Source organism: Vombatus ursinus, unplaced genomic scaffold (assembly GCF_900497805.2).
Source record: "Vombatus ursinus unplaced genomic scaffold, bare-nosed wombat genome assembly UNPS02000546.1, whole genome shotgun sequence".
Taxonomy (NCBI): Eukaryota; Metazoa; Chordata; class Mammalia; order Diprotodontia; family Vombatidae; genus Vombatus; species Vombatus ursinus.
Window position 1 is genome coordinate 608,526 of NW_020940324.1, and position 14,498 is coordinate 623,023.

The 14,498-nt window shown below is 45.9% G+C and overlaps 1 protein-coding gene across 1 annotated transcript in view; it reads left to right on the forward strand.

Moving 5' to 3' along the window:
* Positions 1-3,634: 3,634 nt before the first annotated feature.
* Positions 3,635-14,498, forward strand: part of POLRMT (RNA polymerase mitochondrial) — a 47,557-nt gene continuing 36,693 nt past the window's right edge. The window contains exons 1-3 of the mRNA XM_027859123.1: positions 3,635-3,775; positions 4,981-5,070; positions 13,253-13,935. Coding sequence (XP_027714924.1) covers positions 3,673-3,775; positions 4,981-5,070; positions 13,253-13,935 — 876 coding nt within the window. The 5' untranslated portion in view covers positions 3,635-3,672. The remainder of the gene's footprint in view (positions 3,776-4,980; positions 5,071-13,252; positions 13,936-14,498) is intronic.

Below are 14,498 nucleotides of genomic sequence, written 5' to 3' on the forward strand. Positions count from 1 at the left end.
AGAGAGAGGAGAGAGAGAGAGGGAGAGAGAGAGAAAAGAGGAGAGAGAGAGAAGAGAGAGAGAAAAGAGGAAAGACAGAGAGAGAACAAGGGGAGAGAGACAAACAGAGAGAGAGAGAACAAGGGGAGAGAGAGAGAATGAGGAGGAGGAGGAGGAGGGAGGGAGAGAGAGAGGAGGGAGAAAGAGAAGAGAGGGGGAGAGAGAGAGAAGGAGACAGAGGGGAGGGAGAGAGAGAGGAAGGAGGGAGAGAGAAAGAAGGGGGGGGGGGAGAGAGAGAGGAAGAGAAACAGATAAGGGAGAGAGAGACCCCCAGGCCATCAGGGTCACAATGCAAGAGAGTGGACTTCTATTAGGGTGGGTGTCTCTGACTATGCCGTGTTTGTGTATTTTTGTGTGGGGGTGTGTGTTTGTGTTGGTGTGCGTGTGCCCAGCAGCAGATGTGGCAGATCAGTAGTTATGTAGGCGTAATGTGATCCTGTCGCAGGGGTGGGGATGTGTATGTCCGTCTGTTGGGGCATGTGTGTCAAAGGCTGAATTTGTCAGGATCGCAAGTCATACGTATGTACAGATGTGTGTGTGTGTGTGTGTGTGTGTGTGTGTGTGTGTGTGTGTGTGATGTCAGTGACTAGAAGGAGGGATCTCCCGTCTACTTGTCCACTTGGGCTGGCGTCCGGAAGGTCCTCAGAGTGCTGAGACTTCATCCCTCATTTTGCAGAGGGGAGAAGCTGAGGCCTGAAAGAGAGGGGATCCTGGTCAGAGTCCCATAAGTGGGTCAGTGGCAGAGTAAGAGCTAGAACCCAGTTCTCCAGGACTTTCAGACCTGGGCTTTCTGGACTTTCTTATCTCACAGATGGGCCAGCAGCTTTCTGTGGCCTTAGGAGAGTTTCTTCCGTTCTCTGACCTCAGTTTCCTCATTATAAAATGGACTAGGTGATATCTGTGGCACTTTCATAGGTCCAGGTCCTCCGATCCTGGAAGAGGGTGGGGTTGGACTCACTCAAGATCATAGAAGGACAGGCTACTTGGGAGTGCAGCAGCAGGGGGGCGATGCGACCTTGGGCAAGTTCCTTCTCTCTTGGCCTCACTTTTTAATTGTTTATAAATGGGTGGGAGTCATGAGGTTAGAAGATAATATAGCAGTGTTGCATAGTGGAAAGAGCCCTGGATTTGGGATAAGAGGAATCAGGTTTGAATCCTAATTCTGCATATTCCAGTATGGCCATGGATGTCACTTCAATTCTCTAGACCTCAGTTTCCTCCTTTTTAAAATTCAAGGATCAGACTAGATGGTTTCTAAACTCCCTGTATGCACGCATCTATTGCCTATAAGTCTCTGATTCACACAGGCTGGCTCTGGGACATAGGGTGGGGCAAGTGGCCAGGGAAGGGTGAAAGGTCTGAGCTGTCCCCTCCCCCCTCCTTGGGGTAGGCTCCTTAAATAGCAAAGAGGTGAAGGCATGGGTGACACCCTGGCAGTAGCTTTGGTGACACCCATGAGTAGCCCAACCGGCAGAGTGGGATGGCAGGAGAGCGTCTCAGCAGCTCTTGTTACCTCAGGAAGGTACCTCTGCTTTGGTGCCCAAGGCTCAGATAGTCTGGTACCAGACCCAGAGATGGAAATGAGGGTGACTCTAGGTGGAATGAGAGGCAAAGCCTAGGGCTAAAAGCCAGGAGGCTTGTGGTCTGGTCCTCACTCTGCTCTGGCTTATTTCTGCCCCTCTCTGGGTGTCAGTTTCCACATCTGGAAAATAGGGTGAGCCATCTCTTGGATTTTCCATGTTCACCAGGGGAGAGGAAAGAAGTAGGAGGAAGGGATATTGACATAAATCTACCTGGGGAAGACCTCAGGCTATTGTGTAATGTGCCAGGATATCTAAGCCCAGGCAGGTAGGAGCCCAGCCCCATATAGCCTTGGGGGAAAACTGGTCACTAGTTTAAGTCTCCTATTATCCCCTCAGGGAGTTCCCTGTCTCCCTCTCCTCCCCACCCGGGGTTATGTGAGGGCTGAGCAGTAGAGGGCTTCATTTTCATAATCTTAGAATTCTTCTTTTCCCCTCCCTGTCCCTCACTTAAATCCAACTCACTTGCAAGTCATGGCATCACCTCCCTGATGTCATGGTCCTCTTCAAGAATGAAGGACAAAAAAAAAGAAAAAAAAAGAATGAAGGACAAACAACCTCGGTGAGTAGAAAATAGGAGCTGTCCCCCTGGGGATCCAACTGCAACTGGCCAGTTGGGCAACACAGCTTGATCTTCCTTCCTTCCTTCTTTCTTCTCTCTCTCCCTCTCTCTTTCTTTCTCTCTCTCTCTCTCTCTTCTGTTCACATAACGTATCATACAGTTACCTGCAGATTCTCTTGCCTAAAGGAAAATTTTGATCCCTGAAACCTTTTTTTTTCTTTAAAGACCTCACCTTAACCCCAAACCATTCTGACTCTCATTGATTGGCCAACAATAGGTCCCAGGCCAAGCCCGACTTGGTCATTGTTTGGGCCCTGATTGGCTCAAAGTGAATGTAAATAGCAATTGTTTCTGTTTGGCCAGAATCTCCTTCCAGATGGATTTTTTTTATTTTAATTTTAATTTTTTTTTCCAGATGGATTTTTTTAACCTAGGTAAAGACTGCCATTCTCTGCCTCATTTCTTACCTAGCCTTAATCACTAGGTGTTGCCTCAGACAAACTTGGCAAAGACCCTAGCTTGAAAAGGCCAAATTGCCCTCAGGGAATCCTGGGCCATCCCCAGTCGTCCTGATCTATATTTTGCTACTGGACCCAGATGGCTCTGGAGGAGAAAGTGAGGCTAGAGATTTTGCCTGTGCAAAGTCACCAAAAGGTAAATGGGAGCCCCCCTCCCTCACTGTAATCCAGTTCACTTGATGTAATGATTCTCTTTGAGAATGAAGGATAAACAACAACAATCTCTGTCCCCACCGAAAAGCACCTGGGATGCTGTGGCTCACTCACTCATCCTGCATTTAGTATGCACCTACTGTGTGCTTACTCTGATTTATGCTCAGTCCTAGGGATACAGAGGTGAAAAAATGCCTGGTTAAGGAAATTTCAGTCTAATAAACATGAATGTCAGCCAAGTGGAATACAGCATAAGATTGGTGGGGGTCGGAGAGACCCAAAGTTCCCTAGAAAGACTGGAGGACCAAGACAACCCTTTTCACTTGCATTTATGAGGTAGCATTTATGTAAACTTCAAGCACTTTACTCATTTGGTCTTCAGAACAATCTTATGAGAAAGGAGCGTATTTTAATCGGGGAGACCAGTTGGGGAGTGGAATTCCCGCCCCGGAAGTAGGGAGAACTAGCAAGCCTCTAAAGGCCTGGAAGCCAGCCTTCCTAAACAGACTTTTCTCCACCCCATAACTCTCTCTTCGAGCGGGAGATGGATAGGCAGCATAGCCAATCAGAAGTCATATTGTCGGCAACCTCCGGCCCCGCCCCGCCCTCCGCATGGCTCCATGGGATTTGTAGTGTAAGCGCCCCGCCCCTGAGTGCCTGGGGTCGCACTTCCCCGAGGAAACTGAGACCACGACTCCCAGCAGCCAGCGCGGAGCGCGCGCGCCTGCGTGTTCGAGGGCGATCCCCTCCGGGGCTCGCGGCGGCGAGGGTGGTGTGGCAGATCCTCGTGCTGCGCTGGGGCCCCCCCTGGGCCGCCGGCATGTCGGTGCTTCGGCTGAGGGCTTCGCTGCTGAGCCGGGGGACGGCAGGGCTCGGTAGAGCCCTGCGGCCCGAGGGCAGCGCCTGCCCCGGTCCCGAGAAAGGTAAATGGGAGCCCCCCGAATCCCTGTCAGGACGGTGTGTCCGTGACCTTTGACCCTTAGAAAGAGCCTTTCGGTTCCCACCCCCCAGCACTCGTTTGACCCCTTATTTAGCCCCGACCCTGCGGGTCAGATGTCTGGTAACCCCAGACCTTCCTTCACGCCAACCGCGAGTTTGAAGAGGCTTGATCTTTGACTTAGTGACCTGCCTTTGAACCCACACTCGCGGACTTTTTAAAGTCTCTGACCTTTAACCCCCACTTTCTAATATTCGCCCTTATTCCCTCCCCAATATCTTTTACCGTCAGGGAAGCTTATGACCTTTGACCCCATGACAGCAAGGATAGAGTGGACAGGAAGACCTGGGTCCAAATCCTGCCTCGAACACTTACTAGTTGTGTGGCTCTGGGGACACGACCTTCCCGTCTGACTGCCTTAGTTTCCTCAGCTGTAAAATGGAGATGATGATAATAGCCTCTACCTCCCAGGGTTGATGTGGGGATCCAGTTAGATATTTGCAAAGGACTTAGCACAGTGTGTAGCACATAATAGGTACCCAATAAGGAAGGAAACAAGCATTTACCAGCTTCTTATGCACCAGGCACTGTGTTAAGTGCTTTGCCAATATTATCTCATTGAATCCCCACAGCCACCCTGGGAGGTAGGGGCTGTGATTGTTTCCTTCCCTCCATGGCCTCTGACATTGTCTGAATTGACCGAAGAGTCTCTGGCTCAGTTGTCTCCTAAGCTCATTGTCTGCGCCCTAAATAAACCCTTCCCAGATCTGCCACTCAGCCTGGGGGACCAGAGACTAGGCCATAGAACCACAGGTCTAGAGCTTAGGAGGCTTAATGGTTTAGCTCCCAGTGTGTGGCAGGTAAAGAGACTTGAGGCCAAAGGAGGAGAAGAGACTTCTCCAAGATTACATGGGGAGTAAGACTCAGGCCTTGGATGCAGGCATTTGGACCAAATCCTGTCTATTGTACACCATTGCCCTAACCTGGTGATGTCAGGGCCCTGGCTGCCTCTTCCCAGATGAGGAGGGGGGAGGGAAAGGAACAAGCATTTATTAAGGGCCTACTATATGCTGGACACTGTGCTAAGCACTTTACAAATATTAGGGGGCCTGGAGGTAGAAGAGGACTCAGTTCTTGGAGCCATTCCTGCCCCCTTCTAGGCTCTGGAGTTAATAATCTTTTTTCCTACAGGGGCCTCTTGGACTTGGGGCAGAAGTTACTCAGTCAATGCTCCAGAACAGGATAGGAGGAGGGATGCAGGGCAAGTGGAACTATTGGAAGGTAAGTTTGGGACCCTGGGGAGTTTGATAAGCTGTGGTTGGGAGAGGCTCCCAAGGGAAAACAGTTTTCTTGAAAACACGTTACCCTTCATTGATTGCTAGTCCCAAAGTGTACGTGTGGGAGCGTTAAAGACTCCCTAATACTTTTAGGATAAGGTTCAGACATCTCTCACTTCAAAAGCCCTTCACAGTCTGGCCTCTGCCTCTATTTCCAAGCTGACTGCACATTATTCCCTTCACACATGCTGAGTGTTTGCCAGACTGGTCTGCTTGCTGTTTCCCCTAGGCAGCATTCCCTTTCCTGTTTTGTGGATTTCCCCCCAATGTGTGAAGTGCTATGCCTCCTCTAGAGAAGTCTTTGGCTTCCTTCCTGGCACAGATGGATCTCCCTCTCCTCCAAAAGGCCTTTTTTCCATTCCTCTGATTGGGCGGGCCCCACCCAATCCTCCTTCCCTGTGTATTTGTGTTGTATATATCCACAAAATCTGTGAACATAATAACAATAATAGCTGGTGTTTATATAGTGCTTTAGAGTTTTACAAATTTCTCATTTGATCCTTACAACCCTGAGAAGGAAGTGCTGTTATTATCCCCATTTTTACAGATGGGAAAACTGAAGCAAACAGGTTGACCCAAGATCACTCAGCTAGTAAGTGTCTGGGGCTGGGTTTGAGATCTTCCTGACTCACTCTGCTGTGTTAACTAGCTGTTGCATCCCCCAAAGGGATACTTCTTGAGAGCAGAGTGTCTCAATTCTCTATTTGTATCCCAGGTTCCTAACAAATAGTAGACACTTAATTATTCATTGATTTCATTTGTTCACTCACTTTAGAGATTTGCTTAAGTGCATTCTATCTACCAGGTCCTGAATTAAGTGTTGAAGATAGAAAGATGAGACACACAGCCTCCTTTCAAACAGGTTTCAACTTAATCAAGGGAAAACCCTCACAAAATAACTGTAAGGGAAAGTGAGAGGAGCAGGAAGGAGGGGAGAGTTCTGGCTAAGAAACTGGAGTAGAAAGGGAGAGATCATTTTAGTGGTGTCTGGAGAAGGCGCCTCCCAGTAAAGATGGAGATCATAGGATTATAGCCCCAGGGCGGGAGGCCATCTAATCCATCCCCCTACTTTTACAACTGATGATACTGAGCAGACACTATTTCATGGTTCCAGGCCTCATTGTTCTTGGGGAAGGCTGGGAAGACAGTGTGGTTAGTTCAGGGCAGCCTGTTTGCCTCTAGAGACAAGCTCAAAATTGATTTCGTTCATTTTGATAGTGGGTCTGAGGAGTGCTCACATCACTTAGGAAGGGTTCTGGGCTGCTTTACTGTGAGTCTTATGAAGTCATGATTGGTCACTGCATTAGTCGGAGTTTCAAGTCTTTATGAGTGTGGTTTTCTTTTACATTATCGTGGTCATTGAGTAAACTTTTCCTGGTTCTTCTTGCTTTGCTCTGCATCTGTTCATGCAAGCCTTCCCAAGTTTCTCTGAATTCTTTATGCTCGTTTCTTGTAGTACAATAATATTCATGTGCCACAACTTGTCAGGCATTCCTCAATCTCTGGGCACACACACAGTTTCCTTCTAGCTCTTTACTTCTACAAAAACTGCTGCTGTGAGTATTTTGTATATATGGGACATTTACCTCTCTTTGATCTTCTTAGAGTATATGCCAGTTACTAATGTCAGTGGTTCAAAGGGTATGTATGGTCTAATGACCTTTTTAGTATAATTCCAAAAGTGTTTTCTAGAACAGTCAGATCGATTTAAAACCAATTCATGGTTCCACCAATGGTATATTATTGAATCTATCTTTCCATAGCCACACCAACATTTACTATTTTAGTCTTTTGTTAATCAGATGAATATGAAGTGAAACATCCAATATCCAGTAAACATTTCTTTTTTATTTTTTAATGCCCTTTAAAAATTTTTATTTATTTATTTATTTTTAGTTTTCAACATTAACTTTTATAAGATTTTGAGTTCTAAATTTTCCCCCTCCTTCCTCTCCCCCCTCCCCAAGATAGCATGTAGTCTGATATGGGCTATACATATACAATCATGTTAAGCATGTTTCCACATTAGTCATGTTGTGAAAGAAGCATCAGAACAAAAGGGAAGAACCATGAGGAAGAAAAAAAAAGCAAATAGTATGCTTCGATCTGCATTCAGATCCATAGGTCTTTCTCTGGATGTGGATAGCATATTCCATAACGAGTCTTTTAGAGTTCTCTTAGATCATTGCATTGCTGAGAAGAACTAAGCCTATCAAAGTTGGTCATCACACAATGTTGCTGTTCCAGTAAATATTTATTTAGCAACTACTATATGCAAGGCACCGTGCTAAGTACTAGATACAATTTATTAAAAAAAAAAGTCACAGTTTTATTTTGCATTCTCTTTTTTATTAATGAGTTGGAGCGTTTTTTCATATTATTATTGACAACCTATATTTACTTCTTTTGAAAACTGCCTATTCATTTCCTTTGACCACTTAACTGCTGGGAATGGCTCTTGTTCTTAAAGATTTGTACCAGTTCCAAGTTCATCTTGGATATCAGTCCTTTAATACACAGTCAGTCCCTGATTTTTTAGGGGGCTGAAAGCACGAAAGTAAAAAATGTGAATGTTGCTGCATCAAACTATGGGAAATATGGGGTTAGGTACTTATGACCAACAAAAACTAATCGTCCACTAGAGATTGCTGAAGATACACTTTTCTGCATACAGTTCTTTGTAACAAAACATTAATTCTGATAATATGCACTTTTCCTAACAGCAGCTGTGAAATAACCCCTAAAATAAAGGGGAGAGGAGAGGCAACACCAGACGAGTTGGGGAGGGGCAGGGGCAGCGGCAGCACAATGTCAGAAGAAGGGAAAGGGGCAACCTGCCATCTCTACATGCCGTTTTGGCTTTGTGGTTGAACTGCGTCGGGCAGACGATGGCGATTTTGGCGAGAGGGTACTTCATGCCTCATTTTTTTTCTCTATTGCACATAGCCACAAATGTGCAGAGTTGCCAACAAAAAAGTGAAAATGAGGTTACTAATAAAATCACATGACTGCTTGAAGTCAAGAAAGTTAAATTCGTGAATGTTAAGGATCAACTGTTTTATGTTTACTGTAAAGGTTTTTTCACCATTGAATTACTTCTCTTCTAATTCAGCTGCATTGATTTTGTTTTTATAAAGACTTCAACTTTGTTGAAATCAATCACAACTGTCTATTGTGTCTTCTAGGAACACCTTTATCCTATGTTGATTTAAGAATTCTTCTTCTAGGTAAAGTTGTACAAAATTACCCCCTTCCATTTTCTATTCAACCTTCTGTATTTTAGACATATATATTAGGATCTTAGTATGGTATGTGGTATAAAATGTCATTCTAAGCTTAATTTTTGTCAAACTGCTTTCCAGTTTTCTAGCAGTTTTTGTTGGATGACATGTCTTTACCCTGGTAGTCAGAGTCCTTGGGTTTACCAAATACTAGTTCTTTACTCTTCACTGTAAACTCTGTACACGGGATTGTATGGGATTAGAGAATTGTGGGATCCTCTCAGGGTATTTCACTAAGGTGGTGGCCAAAAAACAACAACAACATACAGGCTGTGTATAATTAATGGCAAGTGAAGGTGGCTTCTCTGCTCCTGGGCTCTTTCCACTTCAATACGTCTTCTGTAACTCTTCCAAGCTGCTATTCCTGATGCATAAGCCTGGACCATGTCATTCCAGGAACTCCCAGTTACTGCCTCTAGGATAAGCCCTTCACCGTCTGGCCCCAGCCAGGCCTTCTTTGTTCACACAGTCTTACGTTATGAACTGGACCCCTGGCTGTTCCCCTCTTGGCGTCTGCGAGAGCTGTCTCCCATGCTCAAAGTGCACTGATCCCTCACTTAGATTTCACAAGTTCCCAGCTCCTTCAAGGCTCAGCTGCTGCTTCTGCTTCTGCTTCTGCTTCTTCTGCTTCTTCTGCTTCTTCTTCTTCTTCTTCTTCTTCTTCTTCTTCATAATTTATTAATTTATTTTTAGTTTTCAACATTTTACTTCCATAAGATTTTGAGTTTTAAATCTTTTCCTCCTCTCTCTCTCCTTCCCCCTCCCCAAGACGCCATGCAATCTGATGCGTGCTCTACTTATACATTCATTTACGTATTTTCACATTAGTCATGATATGAAGAAGAATTAGAACTAATGGGAGGAACCACTAGGAAGAAGAAACTAAACAAAACATCAAAAGAAAAGAAGAGCAAATAGTGTGCTTCGATCTGCATTCAGACTCCAAAGTTCTCTTTCTGGAGGGCGTTTTCCATCATGAGTCTTTTTGAGTTGTCTGAGATCTCAAGGCTTAGCTTCTTGATCCCCCCAGTTGGTAGTATCTTCCCTCCCCCTTCTCCACCCCCCACAAATTATTTTGAATTTACTTTATACTAATGTGTATTTCTCTTTTTCCCCCATATTAGAGTGTTAACTCCTGGTGGGCAGGAATGATTTTCTTTTTTCTTTGTATTTTGTATTTCCTTGTACATAAGTACTTTTTTAATAACACTTGCTGAATACATGAAGGAAGGAAAGAATAAGTTGAGGTGCCCAAAAGGTCCCCTTCCTCCTTCTCCTTTGCTCAGGGACACTTCTTGTCTTCTTCCCAGAACTTTTTCTGGCAGTTCAGAGCAGTCTTTCCCTTCTGGGCTCTGTAGCCTTTCTCATCCTTACCACAGTCTCATACTTGCTTCTTGCTATCTGTTCAGAGACAGAACTTGGGGCCTCACTCTGGCCCTTAAGAACAGGGGAATCACTCAGCTTCTTTGAATCTTTATCTGTAAAGTAGGAATAATTACCTGTACTGTCTCCATCTCAGTGAGATAAGTGCTCTATAAAGTGTGAACTGCTGTGTGGAGACTATGATTGTATGATTGTTTCTTGCCTATTTTAGCTTTTTTTTTTTTTTTTTTTTTTTTGCTAGGCAATGGGGTTAAGTGACTTGCCCAGGGTCACACAGCTAGTGAGTATCGTGTGTCTAAGGCGGGATTTGAACTGAGATCCTCTTGACTCCAGGGCTGGTGCTGTATCCACTGTGCCACTTAGCTGCCCCCCATTTTAGCTTTAATAAAGGACTTGACTGGTATGTCTTTGGGATGTGAGGACTCTTCTCATTCTCCTAGGTGAGGCCAGCAGAGCCTTCCAAGTTGAAAAGATTTCCCTCATGGGCTTTGTACCCAAAGTGATTGATTTTGTGTCTGTTGTTCAAGGAGCTGCCCAGCTGAGTTCAGAGAGCTGTTGCCTCCAGTCAAAAGATATTGGAGGGAGGACCTACACTGAGCACGTCTTGCCTCTGTGGGGCATTGAACTGTCTTATCTGCACTGTACAGTACAATTCAGCAAGCATATATTAAATGCCTCTGTGCGCCAGGTCCTGGCCTAAGCCTGTCTTCAAGGAATTTACATTTTCTTGGGGCATATGACGTGTCCATAGAAGAGGAAATACAAGTTAATTTGAGAGGGAGGGTGGGAGCACCAGTAGGCTCTATGGAGGAGGGAGCTCTGGAACTGAGCCTTGAAGGAAGCTAAGAATTTTTTTTTTTTTAGCCATAAACAAGGTTTATTGAAGATTCGCCATATTAGCTAGACTCTTAAGGAATCTGAGCATCTGTGGGCTATTGGCTAGATTGTGAAAATCTGCGCGGTGGCTAGATTATAAAAATCAGAGCATCTTAATGGAGACAAGATGGACTTTATATACAGAAAGACTATGGGAGGGATCGAGGAGTGGCCAAGTAGTCTGAGGTAATAGAACTCCAGGGATGGTCAAGGGAGAATGGAGCCTAGATAGGATTAAGAGTGGGAAATGGCCAGGGGTCACAGGGAGGTAAAACAGTGGAGGACCAGGCTAGGTTAAGGGTGAGAGATTGGGCATAGCCACCATGAAAGGCCAGTTGATAGGATTATAACCTCAGGGGAACTCCAGAGATTAGGCCATGTGGGAAAGTCCAGGGTTTTTACTTTTTGGGGTCTAGCTCCCATCTTCATCATTCCCCCCTCAAACAAATGGGACCCAAGCAAATTCTTTTGGGGTAAGGGGCGAAGGTCTTGCCTTCTGAAACTGCTTCCTGTTGGCATAGAGCTGTCCCTTCCTCAAAAGGGTCCCAAAGAGGTTGACTGGAATGGAGCACAGACTGCATCCAGGAAACGATGGGGAGACATTGGCTGGTACTCACTGTTTGCTACCAACTGTAGGTGAATGGCCTGTAGTCTGGAAGACACAAATCTTCCAGTCCCAGGTGGTAAAGAGCTTGTTATAGGTAGTTTTTCCTGGTGCAGGGAACCATATGATGAGGTCTAGAGGTAAGGGGTGCTGGAATCCCAAAATTATGACACGCGGGTCCTGCCCAAAAGAATTCAACCCAAGCCTTCTTTCAGCCAAAAAACAAGGTTTATTTATTGAAGATTTGCCATATTAGCTAGACTCTTAAGGAATCTGAGCATCTGCAGGCTATTGGCTAGATTGTGAAAATCTGCGCGGTGGCTAGATTATAAGAATCAGAGCCGGAAGCTAAGAATTCTAAGAGGTGGGACTGAGGAGATGGGGCGTGAAGGGATGGAGGGGAAAGATGACAGGTTGGATTTAAGGAACAACAAGCAGGCCAGTTTGGCCTTTGCATGGAATATGTGAAGGGAAAACGTGAAATATATTTGGAAAGGCAGGATGGCTCCAGATTGTCAAGGGCCTTTGATGCCAAAGCAGGAATTTTTCTCAGTAGTAATAGAAGCTGATGGGGATTTTGAAAGAGGGGAGTGACATGGTCAAGCCTGTGCTTTTGGAGAAAACTATTGTGGCCCAGGATAGAAGATAGTTTGGAAAGGAAAAAGACTGGGAAGAGGAAGCCCAATTAGGAAGCCATCATACATGTGCAGGGGAGAGGTGAGGAGGGCCTGTCCTAGGGTAGTCATGGTATGAGTGGAAAGAATGGGGCTGACAGGCTAGATTATATGACATAGACCTAGCAAGACCCTGGGGCTGATTGGAGGTGAATGGGAAGGGCTAGGATAGAAGAGGATGAAGATGAAGATGAGTCCTTTCTAGGCTATGAACCTGAGTCACTGGAAAGATGGCAGTGCTCTCATCAGAGGATGGGAAGGTATGAGGGAAAGATTATGAGTTCCATTTTGGACACATTGAAAGACGTGGAGGTAGTTAGTGATATAAGACTGGAGGTCAGGAGAGGTTTTTGTTTTGTTGTTGTTTGTCCTTTGTTTCTCAAAGCAGACCATAACATCAGGAAGGTGAATGCTATGATGTGCAAGTGAATTGGATTTAAGCGAGGGAGGTGCCGAGTCACCAGCCTCACTTTCTCCTCCAGAGTCATCTGGGTCCAGTGGCAAGATATAGATCAGGACGACTGGAGATGGTCCCAGTCAGGGGAGAGACTGGGATGAGATATATAAGGGTGACAGTCATCTATATTGAATAGATCACTGAGTTCATGGGAGCTGATGAAATCACAGAGAGAAAACGTGGCCCAGGACAGAACTTTTGGGGGATACTTGTGGTTAGGGGGCAGGAGATGGGTGATAATTCAGCAAAGCAAATGGAGAAGAAATGGTCAAGACAGGAAGGAGGAGACTCAAGAGAGCAATGTCATCAATGTTAGAAGTCAAGGGAGGAGGAGAGAATGATCAGGAAGGGGGAATATGAGTAGGATCACAAGCTGCAGAGAGGCCAGTGAGGTTGACATACTGTAATTAGATTAGATGTCCATCGAGGGCAGGGACTGCGCCTTTTCCTCTTTTTTATATTCTCCCTGAAGTGCCTGGGACAATGCTAGGCATGGAGGTAGTCACTAGCTGGTTCTTGAAATCAGATAAGATCAGAATGCCAGGAGGTGAATGACTTTGAACCCATTTCATATTGCCTCAAGGACCTAATGGGTTTGGCTTCAGTTTGGGGTAAGAATAGAGGGCTGGGCCTGAGCCCTGGGAGATTCAGTCCAGCTCAGGTGCTTCCTAAGTCACTAGGCTGTCGGGGCCATCTGAAATAGAATTGAACCTGGGGAAACATCTCAGCCCTGAGTATGGGGAGCAACTTAAAAGACCTGTCCTGTGGATGAAGGATTAGGTGCTATGGGCAAAGCCCGCAGCTTCAGGTGCACAGTTGTGATTGTGCCTTCTCTTCTCTCCTGGACTCAGTGCTAGAGGCCCGAGTAAGACAACTTCAGACTGAGTACGTATCCGAAGTGACCGTAAATCGAGTGGAAGTGGCCCCACTGAGGACAGGCAGTCAGAAGGACTTAGAGGCCCTTGGACTGGTGGAGGACAGAGCCAAGGGAGATGCCAGCAGTGTGGTGCCCGTGGTGGGTAAGACCCGAAGCCGGTGGGTGGAGAAGCTCACTCAGGAAAAGAGTGATTTGTACAAGAGACAGCAGCACCTGGAAGTCAGGCTCAAGGAAGAGACCTTTTGTGAATCCCAGATAAAGAAGGGAGTGAGAGCATTTCTTAGCAGAAAATTGAAATCTACCAAACGGATGCCTGACACTGGGAAAGAGAAAGCTGATATTGGTGAAGAGACGGCCGTAGCCGGGCAGGAGACTGCACACGACACTGTGAGACAGGAGCCTTTTCAAAAGGCTCTGAAAGTTCTGGAGAGGAACAAAACTTATGTTGTTGACTCGGATCCCTCTGGGCAGATGTCTGAAGTGCTTAGACATTCCGGAAAACAGCTTTTACTTCTGTCCTGTCTGGAGTGCTTGCTCTCTCAGAATCGTCTGACACAAGCCAGTGATCTGCTTCTCTCATACTTTGGTCACTCAGGTGGCCGGAGGGTGCTGACCCTGCCCATGTACAACTGCCTCTTGAAAGCTTGGGCCAAGCAGGTAAGACTGTCTCTGCCAAGGCTGCTTCCCCGGAAGGGGAAGTCTCTTCCTTTCCCTTTGCCTAGGTTGCCACTGGTGCCTATTAAGTCCTGCCCTGGAATCTAAATTGTGTGTTTGGGTAGCTTGGACATCCCTCCTGGGGTCACTGGGTAGTGTATGCCCTGAGTACGGGGCAGCCCTCTGGCATCACCTCATACTTGAAGTCTTCCCTCACTGCTCCCCCCCCCTCCATGTTACCAAATCTCCTTAGCACACTATTCTGGGTACATTGTTAGAATGTTCCCATGTCATCCCCAAAAAGTAATGGTAGTTTTTTTGTTTTGGTTTTTGGTTTTTTTTTTTTTGCTAGGCAATGGAGTTAAGTGACTTGTCCAGGGTCACACAGCTAGTGAGTGTTACATGTCTGAGGCCAGATTTGAACTCAGGTCCTCCTGACTCTAGGTGCTCTATCTATTGCCTCACCTGGCAGCCCCCAAGAGTAGTTTCTTAATGTGTGTCTAACAGTCTTTGCTTTCCAAAGCCCTTCTGTTTTCTTTCTCATTTAAGACTCACAACAACCTTAT